We start from the raw sequence: 19,524 nt of genomic DNA on the forward strand, positions 1-19,524 counted from the left end.
CCCTGCCGCAGCTGCCCTGACTCATCGCTCTGCTGCCCTGCTCGTCCGTCCCCTCGCTGTAGTAAGCAACCTTACCAAGCCGCCGGCACCGACCCCATCGTCATTCCACCAAGTTCCGGCCTGGGCTGAGTCTACATAACACCGTTGCTTTTCGCCGCACCTGTCGTCCCCCATCGCGCTTGCCCGCTCTAAACTCCGCCGCACTTGTCGTTCCCCGCCCGCCATACCCTAAACAAGTAGGTAAGGGGTGATCGACCACGCGCGTCCCAATCAGCCATCAAACCTTGGCGCACGGCATCCTACACTGTCAATCTCCACTCCACGGCCCTCCTGCCCTTATAATCGGACCCGCCGCTTTCTGGACATCATCACTGTCTCCATCTACGCCAGCACTCTACCACTACCGTCTTCACTGCCATCTATCCACTAGTGGCCACTAGCGTCTACCCCAGATTGCCACCCGTCTTGACCTCGTGACTGCATTCCGCCCGTCACCTCCAGGACCGACACCACGTCTCCCACCACGACGTCGCCATCATCCGCAACGTTTCCCGGCAGCACACCCCGAAAACAAATATACCTCGACATCACTTGAAAACACTACCATGTGCGTCGCCGAACTCTGCGTCACGGTCCTCCCGTGCCAGCACCGCTGGTACCACCTGGTTCGCCCTTGCAGCCCCTCCAGCAACCTCTCCACATGCGGCAAGAAGTTGGGAATCTCCGGATGGGAAGTCAAGTGCGACCACTGCCCCTACTGCCACGGCCACGTCTCCGAGTTTGAGTACAAGCTCATCGGCGACGGACCAGCGCCGCCAGTCGGATCTCTCTCAGGCCTCGCACGCGCACACTCGACGTCTCTGAACGCAGCCCGCCGGGACATCCGCCTCGACAACATCACCCGAACCGACAGTGCTACCAGCGTAGGCAGCAAGAGCAGCTTGGTCACAGCCGCCTCTGAGAAGAACCGCGCAATGAACTCTCGACTCGACGCCTACTTCTTCCCCTCGGCTGACCAGCCCTACCCTGCTGTACGAGAAGACGACGCCGAGAGCAGCAGCGCGACCAGCCCAAGCGACACATCAAGCAACGACCGCGCAAGCATGCGACACTCGTCCATCTCCATGTCGGCTGAGCCCTACAAAGCCAATATGCTCTCGCGTGTCCGGCAACGCACCAAGCGCATCTCCACCATCTTCAGATGAAGGGACCGTCGGCATTGCGCTTTCCTTAGCCACGTCAGTACCTACACAACCCACTTCTCAACTCTTCGTAGTTCGCATCGCGTCCGAGTCTAGGCTGTGGCTGAAGTGAGGAGTCGCTTCCCCATTGATCCACTTAGCCACGTTTTCCTCGGCCCGAACGGAAATCACATGCCATCATCATGCACTCCGCGGGCCGTGCAGGCCATCAGCCACACTTGTCTGGTCTCTTGAGCCGAACCTCTCAACTCCTCACGACGACTGCCGAAACTCCACTCTTCACTTCATGTATCTGTTTTCTACCTCGCCTAGCGCGCTTTGGCCTGTTTCTCTCATCTCTCTTTTACTTCGGATACCCACACTGCTCTTGCATTCTGCGCACGCGAACGTGCCCCGGCGACGGGTACTCTTGCGCACTCATTTCGGCCGCGGCGTTCTCACGTAAAAAACGACAGGGAGTACTTCAGGCGAACACGAAGAGGGCAAGGGCAACCTGCGTTTACTTCCATTTTGGTTCGGAGTTACTAGGGTTGTTTGGCGTTGGGCAGCAAAACGTTTGTGCGTCATAAGCGGCAGGCGCTTCGTCGCTTTCTTTCTCGCTTGTTGTTGCTATGACTTACGAATGACTCAAGAGTGTTCTAGAAGCTAGTTTGTTACAAAACTCATACATGTTTGCAAACAATTACGTGCATCGCGCATTTACCCATCCTTCGAGTGTTGCAAGTGTTCTAAGCACCCTTGCTGACGGATGCTACAAGATTGCCCGCCACACCCATGCATGGTTACGAATCTGTGCCACACCTGCGTGCCACACTTCCGCTCCAATGCAGGTGCTTCGCAAAGCAATCTAGACTTTGCGCTCTGGCACGTACAGACGCGTCACCGCTGCTTGGAGCTACGCGATATCGATACCCACCAGCGCATGCAGGCATGTACACTAAGTGCACCATGACACCCTTCCATTCCGCCAAGCCATGCAGGCATATACTATTACACCGTATATTCCGCTCTGTCCGCCAAGCTAACCATTTTCTCCCCACCAAGATGGAGAAAAAGCGAGCTTTTCGTTGTCGTGGCCAAAATCTCGATTTCCGTCGGTGAAGGATCCCTTTCTCGCCGAATGTCGTGTCCAAGCTCTAGTGACACGTGCATGGACAATGTCACAAAGTTTGTTGTCGACTCGAAGTCTGGTTTGCGCCATGAGTAACGTCTGCAGATCTTCAGCTGCCGGCTAACTCCATGAACCCTATGGAATGTGAAGGGAAATAAACCTGCCCCAAGAGGAACAAGCACACCAAGCCTGAGATCAGCGTGCTTGGTCTTCTCGTGCTGCAGGGCGATCGATGGTTTGCGTGATAAATATCATCATCGCGCTTTGAAGATCTGCTGCCATTCACGGTTTTACTTACTTCACAGACGCAGTCATATGCCTCATTCTAGAGGAATCCGCCTCGACATTGTGGTACACTTGCGATCATATGACTACAATTCTGTCCAAGGACTATAGTAAGTGGGGAGTATCAGGCGTGAAGATCAGCAAAGCCGTAACGACAAAGCCAAAGAAACATCGCATCACACTTGATCAATTTCAACAGCTGTACCGCACGCGCAAGAGATAGCAGGACCTGTATCTGACGCACGACACGCGGGGACATCGTGCACAGCCTCTACGCCAACGTCACACATTGACAAGCCTTCAGTATCACCACATAAGCTTTGCACCAGTGTCGCGAAACAAGCAATTTGGCAGATCAAGCAATTGAAGTCCAGAGATCAACCTGCCAGCTGGAAGGTTCATCACTGCACATCACTCTCGCCGAGTGAGGGGTTCGCAGCAAGGGAAAGTGTCGGTTGGGTTTTGATCGGCAGAGAAATAAAGTTCGGCATCAACGGGGAACGACGATCATGACGCTCGGTGCAACGCAAAAGCATAGGAAACCAGAGGCTGCGGTTCCAACGTACAACCGGCAAGACGACTGCTAGTGTGCGTTGGCGTGGTGTACGAGGTTACTGTAGCAGTTCTGGGTAGGTAGGCTCTGTGGTAGCAACGGATCATTGTATTCTTTTTTTTAGTCCACATGAAGACTGCTCAGTGTAGTAACCGGAGTACCTTTACCAGGTCCGCGGTGACACCCATCGCAGTGACATCGCCGCCAGCACCAGCACCTTGGATGATGAGCGGGTTGTCGCCATATCGCTTCGTGTAGAATGCGATAATGTTGTCGCTTCCCTTGAGTGCTGCAATGGGATGGCTTGTCTCAAATTTCTCCAGCCCAACCTTGACCTTGTTGTTTGGTACATCTACGCTTCCTACAAATCGGATCACCTTGCCCTCCTTCTCTGCCTCTGCTTTTAGCTTCTCCATTTGGTCGTCGTACTGTGGGAGCTTCTCGAGGAACTCGTCGCCGGATGAGCAGGATTCGAGCTCCTTGGGAATAAGAGACTGAACGGGGAATGATGTTGGCGATTCGACCTTGAGGCCAGCCAGACGGGCGAGAATGGTGAGCTTGCGGGCGACGTCGAGCCCATTCAGATCGTCGCGAGCGTCGGGCTCAGTGTAGCCCTTTTCTTTGGCCGATGTGACCTCAGCTGAGAACTTTCCGCCTCCACCGCCGAGAGGCTGGAAGGAGTTGAAAAGGAAACTCATGGTTCCGCTGAAAACACCCTCAATCTTTGTGACTTCGTCTCCAGTCTCGACCAGGTCCTTCAGTGTGGAGATAACAGGCAGTCCCGCGCCGACTGACGACTCGTGGAAGATATAGCCACCAGCACCATTTCCGTTGCTCGCAGCGTCAAAGATCTGTGTCCACAAGCCATAGCTTCCTGAGAAGGCTTTCTTGTTTGGCGTTACAATACTGATTCCCTTCTTCAAGAAAGCAGGGTAGCTGTCCGCTACATCCTGATTGCTGGTGTTGTCGACCAGCACCACCTTGCCAGGCGCTTTCTGTAGGTATTCGCAGAGTTGTGGGAGCGGCAATGTGGGGTTGGAAGTGTTTTGAAGCTCGGATTCCCAGTTGGAGAGAGATTTGTAGTCGGCATGGTAGACAGCTTTCTTGGAGGTGCTGAGCCAGATGAGAGAGAGATAGTACGGCGACGAGGGCGATTGGGAGAGACGTTTAGAGAGGGCTGATAGTTGGGAAAGGAAGGCTTTGCCCACGCCGCCAGCACCTGTAATCGTTAGTAAAAAGTATGTATGTGGGAAGATTGTTGCGCGTACCGATAACGGCGATGAATACTTGACGAGGTAGAGGCATGATTGTTTGTTGTAGTCAATTGAATGTGTGAAACTTTATGCTGAGGACGTGAAGGTTGACTCAACTCTCAGGACACAACGGGAAGATACCCAGACTTGAACAGAGAAAGACTGCGGCTCGCGGAAAGCGCGGTGCGGCTCTCAAAGGTACTGCGATGTGGGGTTAGTGAATCAATTGTTACTTAGGTGGGGTAGCTGCTGAGGTTAGTGACGCAACAAGCTCAGAGCTCCGAACATCGCCGCCGCGCCTACGCGCTCAGGACGCGACTGCCACCACCCAGACCGATTCTCATCTCCAACCCCACCATGTCCTCCAAAGACGCCCATCTCTACGGCGTGCGGCCCAAGGGACGCGCAAAGGCGAAAGAAATCTCCAGCTCGAGCAGTCTCGCCTTCTCCTCGACCCTCTCCAACCTCATCAAGAACTCTTCCACGGAACCGAACAAGCCGACCGCGGGCCGCGCACGACCACAGAAGGAAGACATCTTCAAGACACACAACAAGAATGTCAAGAAGCGCGCATTGAAGGACCTGGAAGACACCGACTTTACACAGAAGCACCGCGGGCGCACAACCGAGGAAAAGGGCGAAGATGAAGTCGCATGGAAGCGCACAAAGCGGCGCATGGAAGAAAAGGCACGCCTCTACGATGCCCTGAAGCGCGGCGATGTAGAAGATCTGGACGACAAATACGGCGTAGACTTTGACCGCAAATGGGCTGAGCAACAAGAAAAGGGCGGGGCAGAACAGGTCAGCTCATCCGAGTCGGAAGAGGAGGAGGAGGAGGAACTCGTAGAATACACGGATGAGTTTGGGCGAACACGAAAGGGCACACGCGCAGAAGCTGCCCGCGAAGAGCGTCGAAAGCGCACCCTTGCCGCTGACGAACCCGACCGCTTCACCGCGCGACCCAGCATGCCCACCGACATAATCTTCGGCGACACTGTACAAACACACGCCTTCAACCCCGATGAGACCATCGCCCAGCAAATGGCTGAACTAGCCGCCAAGCGCGACAAAGAACTCACGCCACCACCCGAGGTACACTTTGACGGCAGAGCCGAGGTCAGGCAGCGTGGCATGGGCTTCTTCAACTTCTCCAAGGACGAGGAGGAACGACAGGAACAGATGAGGCGGATTGAGAAGGACAGGGAAGATACTGAGCGCGTGAGGCAGGAGCGCAAAGAGGCCGTGGAGAAGAGAAAGGCCATGGTCAGAGAAAAGAAGAGGGCTATACAGGAGAAGAGAAGTAAAGGGCAGGCGGAGAAGTTCTTGGAAGAGCTGGGCCAGGAGCTGTTCAAGGAGGGAGAGAATGAAGCGGAGGATAAATCGACCGTCGCAGATGAGGGCAAAGACGCTGTGTGAGCCGGAGTCTTGCCATTTCACATTCTACTATGATACCCCAATACGAAGCATATCGTTCTATTCATATTAATGTTTGCGGTCCAAGAGCTTTCCTGAATAAACAGTATTGAGTTTCGAGAAGTGAATAGAATGCCTCTACTAGGATATTTCTGAACAACCTTCTGTATTAACAGAGTGCGAGCCCGAAACTATTACACTGTCTTTTAAGTGATAATGTAATCAGCCTAGGAATTTATAGACTCAAGTTTCTAACTTTAATAATCTTCTTTTTATTTGTTTACTTCTGAACGAAATAATAGCTATGCATGAATAGAAGCTACATACAGGCTGCTTTGCAAGCGGTATCTTAAAAAAGTACGTGAAACACCCAGAATAACAGCGTTTGCAGTCGCCGCCGCTGATCCTGATCAAACATAGTCTGGTGCCGTCCAACTAGGTCTCCAAATTTTTCTGGTATCGATGCCTCAAGTTCCCTGCGCAACCTCTCCTTCTCTTGATCTCCGTGGAGTCTTCTCTTGTCCTCTTTCGACCGAGTACCCTCAAGTTGAGCTTGCCCCTTCTGGACAGCAAAGGTCTTGTACGTCTCGATGTACAGGCCATACACGGCGGCGAGCTCCGGTCGGTCAAGCCACATCAGGGCCTCATCCACGTTCATCTCATTTGCCTTGATCATAGCTCTCGCGTTCGGCGAGAAGTTTCGACCTCACTTTCCCATCATCACGTCTTTCACTGCTTCGAACGCCTGAGGACCTACACAAGGCAGATTGATGTGTTTCGCAAGGGCACTGCCTCCTGTATTACGTTGGTGCTAGTACAAACAGAAAAGAAAGGGAGATGTTACCGTCAAAGATTGCCTGCTTTGGGATTAACGTCCCCGATGCCATATTGAACTCGTAGTTGCAGCTGCTGAGGAGCCCCTGCATGTTGACTTACTTGTACAAGATTGGCAGTGAACAATACTGCATAGGTAGAGGTACGAATTTAGTATATGTCTCATCTGCACGTCGTACAGTCAGAACTTACCTTGCTGCGGCGAAAGAGTGATAGAGAAAAGTTGATCATCTCCATCAGCACCTTCGTCAGTGCCGTCTTTGGTGCCGTCGTCGATGTCGTCGTCGAGGTTGTTATCGTCTCTGCCGTCTTTGATCTCGCTATCGCTGTCAGAAGAGCGCCTCCTCTTTTTACCCATGCGGTTTGCTAGCTAGGATAGGTTTGCTGACTGGGATAGGTTTGCTGATTGGGATAGCGAGATGGTGTTTCGAGAAAGGCAGCGGTAAAGGAGATGGTTGTCCATCCTGTCCTTGGTCAAAAAGGCGAGGTTGCAATCCAGACATCTGTATCCTGTTTCGGCCGCTGGATCGAGGTTTGGCACATAGGCATTCTGACAATGCTGCAGCATCTCGCTGTCGCTAGGGAAGACCTTGTCACAGATTGGGCAGTCGACTGTGAGTGTCATGTCCATAACCCAATATGTACTTGATGGTCTTCAAGAGAGTCGTGAACCTCACACAAGGAAAAGACTGACCACTCTGGAGCCTACATCGACGCCAGATATTTCGATTTGCTTGTTTTGTCATAGTGTAGTCTGCAGACCTGCTCAGTTTCTTTCCTTATCCGAGGTGGTGGTGTCAAAGGCTTGTTGTGGGGAGAGAGACACTAGTTACGAGTTCCTATCATCATCCTGCCGCTGCTATTCCGATAGCTGATGGTACAACGTCATCAACATGTTTTCGTACACTGGTCTATCAGCAGTATGAAGGATTGGTAGGATCTGTTCGACCTGTTTGACCATCTCAGTGTTGTGGGTGGGCTGCATACGCTGGCGCTGTGTCGCGTCGGGCTTGGGTCCTTTTGCAGGGCATCGGAAGCGGTCATGACTGTCCTTCTTTCCCTTATTCGAGAATGTTCTATCCCAATCGGCCCACCTGTAGAGGGGAGTGAAACCTAAATTGCCATGTAGGTCGGTCGTTTGGGGCGATACTTAGTCCATGTATAATCTCGCAGTGCGCCTCCATAGTGACTTTGGTGTAGAATGTCTCTGGACAAATGGGACAGTCGATCGTTGGACTCAAAGCACCATTGTGACGGAGTTCATGCCTAATTAGTCGGCTCTTACTAGTGTATCTGTTGCTACACGTGGAGCAGACGAACGGAGTGAGGGCTGGGCTGCCCTTTGGGATGACTGGGGGGCTGGAGCCTGGATGCTTGCGAGAATAATGGCCCTTCAGGTCATACTGAGAGCCACAGAATTCGTTACAGATGTGACAAAAGTGCCCAACCGTTGGTGGCTCATCGGGATTGGCGTGTTCAGTAGCCTGATGGTTTTTTAGACTGTCATGAGAACACCAGCTTTTGCCGCACGTTGCGCATTTCCATTTCTGTGCCAACTTCGCTGCATCATACTCCAGCTTCCTTCATTTTTGTGTGCGTTCCTTGGCGTGGAGAGCCTCGTGCATTTTCATGTTTTGTATAGAACTGTAGTCTTTGTGACAGGTGGAACATGTCTATTCCTTTGCTGTCATAGTTGCAGAATGGCGAGGTCGACCTAGAGCTTCGTAGTAAGGTAGTCGGAGGTAGAAAGGACGATCTGAAGTGCCCAGCGCAGTAGTAAAGTGCAGGTATGCTCAGGCGATGTTGGCGAAGAACGTTTGGGTGAGACAGTGCGGAAGCTGAAAGGAAGGCTCGAAACGCGCAGCGTACTAGTGAGGCGGGATTGAGGCAGGAAGGAAGGCCAGCAATGCGCAGCGTAATAGTGGGGTGTAGGTATGCACAGGCTAGGTTGACTAGGAGTTGTTAAACCACAGCTATATCAAGCCTGCTTGTCGCTGTAACTGCAGGTTCCAGCGGAATAGATCTGAGAAGACCCGGTCTAACCTCTTTGGGTGAAAGCCCTCTTTCACCCAACACACACGCCGTGTTGCGAATACTTACGCCCTGCGAATTTTTGCGTCCTGCCGTGGTTGCCTAATCTCCCTACGTTGCCCGCCTGCGATGCGGACCCCGTGGCTGCTGACAGGCTATTCGATCTCGTCCCATCCCTCTCGTTGAATCATACCGTCTCGGGCGCATTCAAGGTGCAACAGGCACATAGAGCTAGCTTTCCACGTACGCAGGAACCAGTTATACAGTCAGAAACTTCACCAATAGCGCCGTGATCATTTGCGTCCTACGAGACGCCAAGCCTGACAGCAATAGGTGCTGCGTGTTGCACAGCCCTGGAGTAATACGGCTGAAACGTTCCCGAGGTCGGTTTATCAAGCCGGTACATCCGACACCAAAACCTGGTCGCAGCTTCTCCTTCAACACCGTACGGTCGCAACACCGGACCACGCATATCTAACGCTGTCGGAGCGACCTCACAGGAAAGACTCGCCATTCGTCCGGCTGTGGAAAACACGATGCATTCTTCGTATGCCGATACCTCCCGGCTAGCGAGCTGGAAAGCGGCAGCAGGCACTAGTGTCATTGCTGGGGCCATTATCATCCTCGTCGTCGTCTTTATCGATCGACTGGCGTCGAAACCGAAAACATACCAGCTGTTTCCCGTCTGGGCAACACTCGAGATTGGACTAACTTCTCATCTTCTCTCCGAGAATGGACTGGGTCGCCGTATTCTGTGAGTGCCATGTGACCTTATTCATCTAGAAGTAATACTCATGTCCGCGTTTGTAGGATGTTGCTTCGGCGAAACAGTGGATCTCTTGTTGGGCTCTCATCAAGACACCAAATACTCATTGATTCGCCGCACATGACAAAATTGATGTCGCAGTCAAAATCCATCTTAGATCCTTTTCCGGCTCAGTACACCCTTCTCGTCCGTGTATTCGGTGGCGAAGACTCTCTACAGTTCAAACAAAAATTGGACGCTTCCTATATGTCGCTGAAATCACCCGTCGAGAAGGTGTTCTTAAATGAGAACGCTGCCACTGCTGCTTTGGAGAGAGCTTGCATACCCGACAAAGTGAAGTCCTTCGTGACCTTCAAGTCTAATCCTCGCGACATAGAGTTGTGGGAGCATTCGGCACAGATTCGGGTTATCAACCCTGACTCTGGTGGTGTTGAGAAAGTGGAAGCAAATTTTCAAAGCTTGGTTCGAGACTTTGGTGCCTGTGTCGCCATCCCACAGCTATACGGTCGCGACTTTCTCGATCGATATCCACAGGCACTAGAGGATTTGTGGAAGTTTGATAACGATCTCTTCCCCCTTTTAATGATTGGACTGCCACTATGGGCCCCTTTGAAAGTGTTGAAAGAAGGTCTCGCTGCGCGGACCCGTCTCATCACTGAACTCGAGGCTTTGTATCGCCGAATCGACCAGTACCAGCAGGGAGATAATGTCAATTTCGGCGCTGATATGCGCGACGTCGGCGAAACAGCATTGGGAAGGAACGCCGTTTACAGGAGGGAGGGTTGGTCCTTCCCTGAGCGTGGTGCTGGAGACCTTGGACTCCTATGGGGTCAGAATGCGAATACGCAACCACTCCTCTTCTGGCTGTTGACCTACGTATATTCCACGTCCGAGGTCTTGGAGCAACTCCGCGTGGAACTGGCCCCATATGTTACAATGTCTACGTCCACCCCTAGAGAGCTAACATCACTGGATATGCAAGGCTTGTCAAGGAATTGTCCGTTGCTGAAGGCGTGTATTTATGAGACTTATCGTCTTGTAAACGAACCAACGTTTGTGTCCCCGTTCGAATATCATGTGAGACATTTACTGACCTCGTACACCCACATCTTAGGTCCATTAGGTCTGTTGGTTCAAGCCCAGTTCACGTTACGGACGGGGAGTTGAGACATGAACTTAAGCCAGGAACATTCGTGTCGGTACCCTATTCCCTGGTAAACCGTGACGCTTCGATCTACAACAGTCCCAACAAGTTTGACCCTGGGCGGTTCCTGGAACTGGATCCATCATCTGGTAAGCTTACTGCTCGATATGGACGATTGAAGCCATGGGGATCTGGCCCTGCAATCTGTAAAGGAAGGATATTTGCTGAGAAGGAGATTGTAACGTTAGCTGCTGCTATCATTGAAATGTGGAACGTTGACCCAGCGGACGGGGTATGGAAGCTTCCGGGCATGATTCCAGGAACCGGAGTCAGAAAGCCGACCAATGACATACGTGTGGTGATTACAAGACGGACTTAGCATGTAACATAGTCAGCGTAGTATGTATGTTGCATACAAGCTCTCACCAAGTATCGTGATCGTTGCAGATATTCACATTTAATTTCCGATTACATTAACGCCTCAGTCCCTCGTCCCAAGCAACAAACGTTTGGTGTCGATAGTCTGGCATGCACTTCACCTTCTCCGGCGGAGAAATCTCCCACTCGATTTTGATATCATCTTCTTCGTTCGCAACATGCTTAGATGTGTATCCTTTCAGAGCCTTGATCTTCTTTGTTCCTTCATCCGAGTATTCCACGTTTACGCTAGGTACTACAGCTATTTTTCCGTAGCCGTTAAACCACATGTCCTTGGCGAACAACTTCGGCTCGCCTTGGAAACACTCGCCTTCCTTATGCGCCCGAAACTTGATCTTTTTCTCCATGAGCGGTTTCGCTGTGAAGGCTGTTATGCCGTTCCAGCACGAAAACACCTGGAATGGTTTCGAGCTCGACCAGCGTGCGTGTGCTTTAGGGTCATTGTGGAAGAGGTTCCAAGCATTATCCCATGATCCGTTTTCCGGGATATCAAAGAACAAATCACCAGTGGTGCCGCGCGCAATCCAGACATCATAAAATGACGGGTTTTCACCAACGTATGTCCAATCCATGGCACAGGTCTGATCTGCTCCCTGAAACTTCCGCTGATGTATTATTTCCAGAATATCTTCCATACACAAAGCCACGTCGTTGGAGAAAATTACCGTAGTATCCTCGTCGTAATGCTCCGGATGAGCAATGAGGTCTCTCAGGGCTAGATTGCGGAGCTTTGCAAGATTCTCGATGCGATTTTCTCCTTTGGCCAAAGGGTTAATGTCGCTCGATTTGAAGTGGTATCTTATTCCGAGGAGCTGCATGCTAGCGCGAAGCTGCTCAAGTACTTCAAAGGTGCCATCGTCGGATCTTCCTTCGACTATGGATAGCACGCAATTCTGTGGCCCAAGGAAGTACATGGTTTCTACGATGGAACCAATCAATCGCGGGAGAAGGTCAACACATTGATGTAAATCGAGGGCAAAGAAGTATCGAGGAAGCTGCCCATGTTGGAGTGATCCAGATGATCCACCGAGGTACGCGTACCTTTCAAGGTTTGGCTGTGGGCACTCAAGTCGCGGGAAAGTCGTAGATGCAGGATTCATGATGGCGTGCAGATATGCTGGTATATCAATGAACGTGGCATTGTCATCTTGTGAAAGCTCAGAACTGCCGCTGACACTGGGAGGCTCGGGATTTTGTGAGGTTGTTGGCGAGTGAACTAGATTGCTCGGCTTCGTTTCTAGTCCCAATGTTAAACTCGACTCACATTACCTAGGTATCGGGAAGCAGAGGCTACACACCTGCCGGGGTTGGTTTGACGATACCAGTGACGATGGGTTTTATCCGCGAAAGGGAATCGCCATAGTCGAAAAACCCGAAGCCAGCTATCAGGAGGAAGACGATCGCAAGCAATGCGGTCGCCTTGAAGACCGATCGCAAGCTTCTTGTTGTCATTAGAAAGGAGCGACGAGGAAGGAAGGACGGGACGTGACTGAGAAGAAACAAAGCCGATGAAGTCTCTTCCAGAGGAGATAAATGCGTGACTGAAAGTACCAAGTCGGATTCGCGCTGTCTCGCGTGGAGGTAAGCGCTCAGGAAAAGCCCACGGGTTGCGGCACGGCGGCAAATGACGCAGGCAATTATCCCACTAGCCACACCGTTTGGGTGAACAAGTGGCCCGTGCAGACCTCGGGAGCGTTCCTTATTAGTGAGACCAGTCAACACATACCTTCTGGCATTCTCACACGACAAGAGAAAGTCGAACGGCGTCACGCGTCACGCACCAGTACCAGGAGTACCGCTCACTCTTGCGCGCTTTCGCTAACTTAGTGAACTCCGTTGAGGTGGATTCTAGCAGCGAAAGTTGGGGTATTGTTTGGTGATGTTGGCGCGCGCGATTATTGTTGTCTCTGGCGCCAGGACTTCGGGAGTCTAGCACAGATCCACGCGCGAAGAGAGAAATGCATATTTCAATGCATCCAGATGCTCGTTGTGCTCGGAAGGCGTCGCTCGTTGTTATCCTTGCCGGTTTTGCCCTGGGCGTCCAGAGCATGCCGTTGGTGTCAAACGAAAAGGTCTATGGCGATACTGGATACGCGACAATATCAGAGGTGCGGGTATATTGATCTAGCAGACCAAGGGCGAATAGGCATTGCAGGTCGATGGCGATAATCAGGCCTACTTAAAGATAAGTTAACTTGGACCCTACGTGCTGGCATTATAGCAGATTGGGGCCGTTTCCCTCAAGGCCAACACGACATCTTCGCCCCAATAGGACAGTGACTGCATAAGCGCAATTTAAACAATGACTGTAGTATCGCCCCTGCTGACCGCAGACCTGCGGTAGGGTCAGCAGTAGCCTCTAAGTCGCATCTATGTCCACTACGTGTCGCACCCATCGTCGCATCTGTTCCTTCGCTCCTAGTATTGTACTAATCAACGCGCCTTCGTCATTATCAACACTAACTTTGAGAAATGTTGAGATTCCTCGTGTCTCTTGTCGCCTTGAGCTCCGTGGAACTTGTTCGTGGCCATTTTGCACCCCTAGGACCACGTGCAACACAGCAAGCCCGGGCATCTCACTCCCAGGAAGGGGTTTTCAGACGACAAGACGATGCCTCTACTACTATCTGTGGATACATCAATGGCGATTCTAACCATCCTCGACTGGCTCCTCTCGGTTTCGATTGCCTAACGGACACCGCCGATGGCTTATGGGGGTTTTGTCAAACAAGTGTCTCGGTCCAAGATTGTAGATTCATCGGTATATGCACGGATCAGGGCTCGTGTACGTCTGGATGCGGCACACTGTCCGGTGAAACGGGTATCAGTACTTCATGGTTGGTCACTCCATGGCTTTGGACATACATAGAGGGGCTCTTCTAACTCAAAGTGTCCTCCAGTCCATCCAATCAGTTTTGTACAACTGCAATCTTGATCGATGAGTCGGATCAGTCATTCTCATACATTGCCTGCGGAAGCGAAGCAAAAACCGAAAGCGTTTTCGTGAAATCGAACGTTGCGGTCGCAATAACGACATCCACTGAACGCAGCGTACTTTTGGGTAGTTCAACACCAGCTACACAAACTTCGACACCTTTACCTTCAAGCGCCAGTATCCTGCTCAGCGTTTCATTACCGCCGTCAACGTCAAACCCGACGCCCGGATCTTCCGAACACAAGTCAAATAACATTGGGCCTATTGTGGGAGGAGTTTTAGGAGGGCTTACAATGATCTGCTTGACCGTTCTTGGCGTCTTTCTCATTCGAAGGAAGCGTGGCGCTTCAAAGGACAAAGGCCAGCCCTCTGGACACACCTACGGTCTCCGGGACGAATTCGCCCAGGAACCTGAATTGAGCATGGGGAATACGCGACACATACGGAAGGCATATCAATGGGATAGCAGACGTGGACCGGTTGAGATGTCGGGAGGACATCATGTAAACATGGAGCCTGCCGAGCTGCCAGGAAGAGTCCACTGATGCCTACGTACCCGATGACAGAGAACGAAATGATGAATCGAGTCGCGGTGAGGTGCGATAGTAATGTTGGAGGCTGGATATATGTTAACCGGTAAAAACGTAATGTAAACGATGTGACGAGACCACGCGCGTGCTCAAAAATGACCACAGATGCATTTAGTTCTCCCGCCAAGAACGTACCACAAGGTTATACGATGACACTTCCAGTCAGATGATCGAAGAGCGATCTGAGCGTAGCCCTTGTTCATGCCAGACGCAATCGGTACCTGGCATACCGAGTTCGCATTGACTGAGGTATTGTACGAATGCTGTCGGCGGGTCTGCGGGTCGCGGTGGGTCTTGAGTCGTATATGCGAAATAGCCGGACGGTCAATGATATGCCTAAAGACTCTATTCCAAAGCTTCTGATCAGGCTTAGATTCAATGCCATCACCGTCCGTACAACGGGAACGTTTATGGTGGACGTCTTTTGTCGCAGGCTTGACCGCAAGCTTATTGTCGGTGGCTCGGATCGACCCCTTGATATCCTCCCCCACGGTCTACGACACTACTGGCAGACATTCGCCTATGTTTGTCTTGACAACTCGACAGCTCATGTCCTCCTCCTGGTTGGGCGGCAAGCGCTCTGAGACTACACTCGATACCTGGAGGAGTGAGGGCGGTCAAAGAAGACACTGTTCTTATCCGGTACACAGCGACACCAGAATGAATCCCCAGCGGCAATTCTTGAGTACTACGACCACAATGCGACTAAGATTCGACGTGTTGCTATCGTCACCTACCACCCAGAGAGCTTCAAAAGAGACAAAAGCACTACAGCATCAAGCAGAGATGATAATTTGGCGATCCGCGAGCAGCTAATTAACTACGCCCTAACTATCCTATACAGTCAGCCCAGTGTCGAAGGACTCTTTTCTACATGCGTGTATTACTTCAACCTCCGGTCAGGGGTCTTCATTCCGAAACATGTCATCGCCAAAGGAGGCAGCACTCTGTCCGAGTATCTGCACTTACTTCTTGTGTTTCCTGAAGCAATGAGAGCAGTGAAAGAGTCAATGAACAAACCAGGTAGACGGTTGTCGCAAGCCGCGAACGCGACGATGAAGCTATATGAGATGGATGCAGACGAGGCTGTGGATTGGTTGGATCGTCCAGAAGTCCGAGTCATCTATGGGCCTTATGTAGGAACGTACAACGCTTCTATTGTACAGGCAGAACGGGCGAGGTTAACGAGGAAGCTGAAATACGCGATGGAGTATCGATACAGAGGTGCGCAGAATGAAGGTCTGCTAGAGGAACTCGAGATAGCTATGGACAACGAGTCTGGAGGCCCGGTTGAGCGGTATCAGACTGTGTTCGAGCAAGAACAGCGGCGACGACTGTACGTTGAGACGTTTCAAGACTGCCACCGAGTTTTTGGGAAATGGAGACATACGAACGATCGTCTTTTTGGGACTTTTACTCTATCCATGCCACATCGTGAGGGCGTACACTGTCTCGTTACTCATGGAGCCACCAACCTCCTACAACTTCATGATCAAATCTTCGCTTACATCTGCTTAAGTCTCTCTACAGCACGCACACTCCTTCTTGCCGGGGTGACAATGTATAGTCATTTCTCTCATTTGCAAATACTCTAGTATCTACAAAGCCATCATCTTCTCATCTCTAGCAAAAGCAGCCCCGCTAAAATCGACACGATAGAAACAACGCCTGCCAAATGCAAAGCTTACTCCTCACCCTTCGTTACAGCATGCCTTTTTTTTCTCGAAAACCGCCCTGAAAAAAAGTTTTCCCACAAAGGCCAGGCTGGCACCTGGATCTAAAAAAGCCATTTGAACATGGACCGCGGCAAGCTCCGGGTCCTTCCTGAAAGGGGGTAATCGTTGAAGAAGCGAAAGAACGTATCATAGCAAACGAGATCTTCGTGACGTAAAATAGTGCGATATACACAAAAAAATAGTGCCTCGTGACGCCGATAGACATATAGACGGAGGACTGGTATCAAATTCTGGCCATGAGCGAGGGGTATCTGGTGGTGTTGGAAAGTGGTGAGCTTAATGTAACGTAAGCGTCTCGTCCTCCTAGTGGGAGTTGGTGGTGGGTTCAGGTGGAGGCGTGGACAGGAGCGAGATGCCGATGGTAATTAGAGCAACCAAGAGTCATAGGATGCTGCATGCGCTGCCCGAAGACCTATTGATACGTTGTCAGCTACTGCACCGGAGATATCTTCGCGTCGAGAGCATCCAAAGCCAATGGCATGGACGGAGATGTGTCGCTGGACACTTATGCGTTATCTCTATCGTCATAATGATCAGCGCACAAGGAATGATCCACGTCTCTCCGCGGAAGCCATGCTGCACGACGACGGGACGATCACCGTTTGTGCTTGCGTCACCCAAGACTTAATGCATGTGTTGGGTGCCTGGTGCCGAGAGCCGAGGGATTGTAGAGTTCGAGAGATAGGAAAAGGTAGATGCTTACCATCTTTGCCCGCGGATCCTGCCAATCCACGAGTAAACAATCTTCAGGCGCTCGCGAACCCTTTCTGTTTGTAATAAAACATATTTCTCCTCTTCCACGATTGGGACGACAGAGGCAAACCAGTATGGAAATATCGCGGGGTCCTCAGGTGGTTCACCATAGACTTGGATGATGCGCTCACGAAGCCAAGGCGCGCTAGCCTCTCTCATTTCCCGCACAAACGCTGTGCAACTGTCGAGTAGTTGTTGCGTAGAAAGGGTCTCAATCGCAACTTCTGCAGGGAGCTGGTTTTGGGGGTGGTCGCGGAAAAATGCTTCCGCATAGTCCCGTGCCATGGTGGTTTCGCGCTGCTCTAGAATGGCTTCTTCGGCAAGAGAGACATCTTCAACGCGCTCGATGCGGCTGACGTTGTACCCATCAAGCAACCCATGTGCCCTCACCTTGAAACGACCGATACCACGTGTTTCAATAAAGCTACGCCCATCACGGAGTAGCTCGTAGTTGACGATCTCGAGTAACGTTCCGTATTCCAAAAACGGGGTCGGACCAAGATCGCCTTGTGGGGCATGAGTGCGATTGTACATAACCATGCCGAATTGTCTGCTGCCTTCAATGACACGTCGCATCATGAGCCGATAGCGGGGCTCAAACACATGAAGGAAAGTCGGCATTGCAGGTAGTGACAGTGTGCAAATGAAGAGCGGAACGTTCAAGACGTTGTCCCCCGCCTGTTCCTCCGCCTTGAGAGCATCGGCACGAGCACTGACCAAATCTGGACAAAGTCCATTCAACAAGGAGTTGAGTATGACGTTGCTAGATTGATTCTGTAAGGACGCAGGCACATGCAGTCCTCTACGACAGAAGGGGCAAATGCTGCTGTGGTCCATAACACGAGCGAGGCAGCGGCGGCAGAATGTATGACCGCACGAAGTCGTGGTCGGGTCGAGCATCAAGTTGTAACAGACAAGGCAGTCTAACTCCTTGTGTGTTACGTCGCGCAAGCGTTCCAGCAGCGTGATGTCAAGATGATCGTAGTTGTCCCCGCTTGCCGATAACGACTGGTAGTGGACTTCGGAAGTGTACCGAAGTTTGCCCATCTCAGCCATGGTGAACGTAGACACGAGACGTCCGCCATATAGTTCCTCCTGATGCCCATGGTGACTAAGCTTTTCCTTCTCTTTCTCGTCCATGGGTGTATCTTCATGCTGGGGTATCTCGATCAGGAGCATGGCAGTATTTTCCGCAGATGGTCTATGTTCGACTATTTCGGCCTTTATCAAGTCCATCAACTTGGTCAACGTCACGTCGACAGAGCACTCAGCAGAAGCATGTTCGGCCCCGCAGCCCATTAGCGGACACGCGATGCCCATAAGGCGATCTGGCGTGTTCGGGTAGGATATGTTGGTACGAGGTTGCGGGGGAGGCAGGCAGCCGCGACAGACGGTGTGGCCGCAAGGCAGTGTGACGGGGATACTCAGAGGTTTCGAGCATCGCGGGCACTGGACCAGGCGGACCATCTGTCGGGCGTCGCGGTGGGCGTCGAGGGCGACAGCCTCCGAAGCCTCTGCCGAGCGCTCATTGTCGCACATGAAGGCCTGTGCAGATAGTTGAGGCTCAAAGGAATGCTCAACGCTTTCGACGATAGAGCACCCTTTTGTCCGTTGGTGATTCATGTAGATTCGCTATGTTGTGCAATGGCTGCGGCAGCCATGTACAGTCGCAGGCCCGTCGGTGGGTCAGGTCGCGGTTTTGGTTGGTTCCGAGGTGGTCGAGCGGATGCGCACTGCAGGTGGTGTGCAGGGAGGGAGGGCGGTTATGTAGTCGAGTAGCGAGGCTGCGTACTTCAAAGATAGTCAAACCTTCGAAATAGGCAAGAGTGAGTTGAAACGTCTTTCACGGAACGGTCGATGCTTTCGGACGCTGGGTCGAGGCGGATCAGCAACGCGCGTGCTGATGCAGGGACGAATGACGACAGAGGCTGCCGAGGGTGGTGATATTATTGTCGGGGGCAGACAATGTCGAAGTTTATAGGAGCACGCGGGGTGGCAACACGAGAGCGTACGAGTGGGAGGAGGTGGTGCAGTCTAGCAGTAGAGCGCAGAGCGGACGAGGGCCATGTTCAAAAGAGAACAACTTGAAGTGGTCATCCATGCTGGACGGATAGTCAAAGATCGGCGATGTTGCTCTGCGCCCCGTATCAGTCATGGAAGGCTGCCACCCGATGTCTGTGTTCAACGCTGGGATGCTCGGATCGAGGCTAAGCCTATCCAGGCCCCATGAGAGAACGGCACGGTCCATACACAGAGAAATGTACACGCAGCCAAAGACAACGCAAGGCCTTGCTTGTTCCCACACCAGATGCGCCTCGAACCGGTATCCCGAGCACTGGGAAGACTGCCGCGGCCCATTGATTGCGCCGCGTATCCGGAGTGGACACGGCAAAGGCGGTGATCATGTAATTCCATCCATTTCAATGTCTTTCAAGCGGCATATCTTCGCCAAGCCAATATTCATTCTCAGCAGCGTAGCC

At 51.9% G+C, this 19,524-nt stretch overlaps 7 protein-coding genes across 7 annotated transcripts; 4 read left to right on the forward strand and 3 right to left on the reverse strand.

Moving 5' to 3' along the window:
- Positions 1-313: 313 nt before the first annotated feature.
- BKA58DRAFT_157333 (uncharacterized protein) lies at positions 314-1,295 on the forward strand. The gene has a single exon (XM_046164890.1). The coding sequence runs from the start codon at positions 606-608 to the stop codon at positions 1,203-1,205; it is 600 nt and encodes a 199-aa protein (XP_046026534.1). The 5' UTR covers positions 314-605; the 3' UTR covers positions 1,206-1,295.
- Positions 1,296-3,291: 1,996 nt separating this feature from the next.
- BKA58DRAFT_312595 (bifunctional aspartokinase/homoserine dehydrogenase 1) lies at positions 3,292-4,456 on the reverse strand (the record flags this gene model as incomplete). The annotated part of the gene is made up of 2 exons (XM_046167391.1): positions 3,292-4,370; positions 4,420-4,456. The coding sequence occupies 2 exons, from the start codon at positions 4,454-4,456 to the stop codon at positions 3,292-3,294; spliced, it is 1,116 nt and encodes a 371-aa protein (XP_046026535.1).
- Positions 4,457-4,692: 236 nt separating this feature from the next.
- On the forward strand, positions 4,693-6,065 carry BKA58DRAFT_383154 (uncharacterized protein). The gene has a single exon (XM_046170154.1). It carries the CDS (start codon positions 4,762-4,764, stop codon positions 5,818-5,820), a length of 1,059 nt encoding a protein of 352 aa, XP_046026536.1. The 5' UTR covers positions 4,693-4,761; the 3' UTR covers positions 5,821-6,065.
- Positions 6,066-8,749: 2,684 nt separating this feature from the next.
- BKA58DRAFT_157364 (putative cytochrome P450) lies at positions 8,750-11,018 on the forward strand. The gene is made up of 4 exons (XM_046164891.1): positions 8,750-8,925; positions 9,016-9,436; positions 9,493-10,500; positions 10,563-11,018. The coding sequence occupies exons 2-4, from the start codon at positions 9,219-9,221 to the stop codon at positions 10,969-10,971; spliced, it is 1,635 nt and encodes a 544-aa protein (XP_046026537.1). The 5' UTR covers positions 8,750-8,925; positions 9,016-9,218; the 3' UTR covers positions 10,972-11,018.
- Positions 11,019-11,042: 24 nt separating this feature from the next.
- BKA58DRAFT_337307 (alpha-1,3-mannosyltransferase CMT1) lies at positions 11,043-12,638 on the reverse strand. Its single transcript, XM_046168270.1, has 2 exons — positions 12,329-12,638; positions 11,043-12,267 (listed from the first exon to the last, which is right to left on the reverse strand). Exons 1-2 carry the CDS (start codon positions 12,480-12,482, stop codon positions 11,066-11,068), a joined length of 1,356 nt encoding a protein of 451 aa, XP_046026538.1. The 5' UTR covers positions 12,483-12,638; the 3' UTR covers positions 11,043-11,065.
- Positions 12,639-13,457: 819 nt separating this feature from the next.
- BKA58DRAFT_383162 (uncharacterized protein) lies at positions 13,458-14,686 on the forward strand. Its single transcript, XM_046170155.1, has 2 exons — positions 13,458-13,867; positions 13,931-14,686. The coding sequence occupies exons 1-2, from the start codon at positions 13,503-13,505 to the stop codon at positions 14,508-14,510; spliced, it is 945 nt and encodes a 314-aa protein (XP_046026539.1). The 5' UTR covers positions 13,458-13,502; the 3' UTR covers positions 14,511-14,686.
- A 1,898-nt stretch (positions 14,687-16,584) lies between these two features.
- Positions 16,585-18,843, reverse strand: BKA58DRAFT_157427 (PUA-like domain-containing protein). The gene is made up of 2 exons (XM_046164892.1): positions 16,995-18,843; positions 16,585-16,703 (listed from the first exon to the last, which is right to left on the reverse strand). The coding sequence occupies exons 1-2, from the start codon at positions 18,665-18,667 to the stop codon at positions 16,673-16,675; spliced, it is 1,704 nt and encodes a 567-aa protein (XP_046026540.1). The 5' UTR covers positions 18,668-18,843; the 3' UTR covers positions 16,585-16,672.
- Between the last annotated feature and the right edge of the window lie 681 nt (positions 18,844-19,524).

Source organism: Alternaria rosae, assembly GCF_020736505.1.
Source record: "Alternaria rosae strain MPI-PUGE-AT-0040 chromosome Unknown BKA58scaffold_4, whole genome shotgun sequence".
Taxonomy (NCBI): domain Eukaryota; kingdom Fungi; phylum Ascomycota; class Dothideomycetes; order Pleosporales; family Pleosporaceae; genus Alternaria; species Alternaria rosae.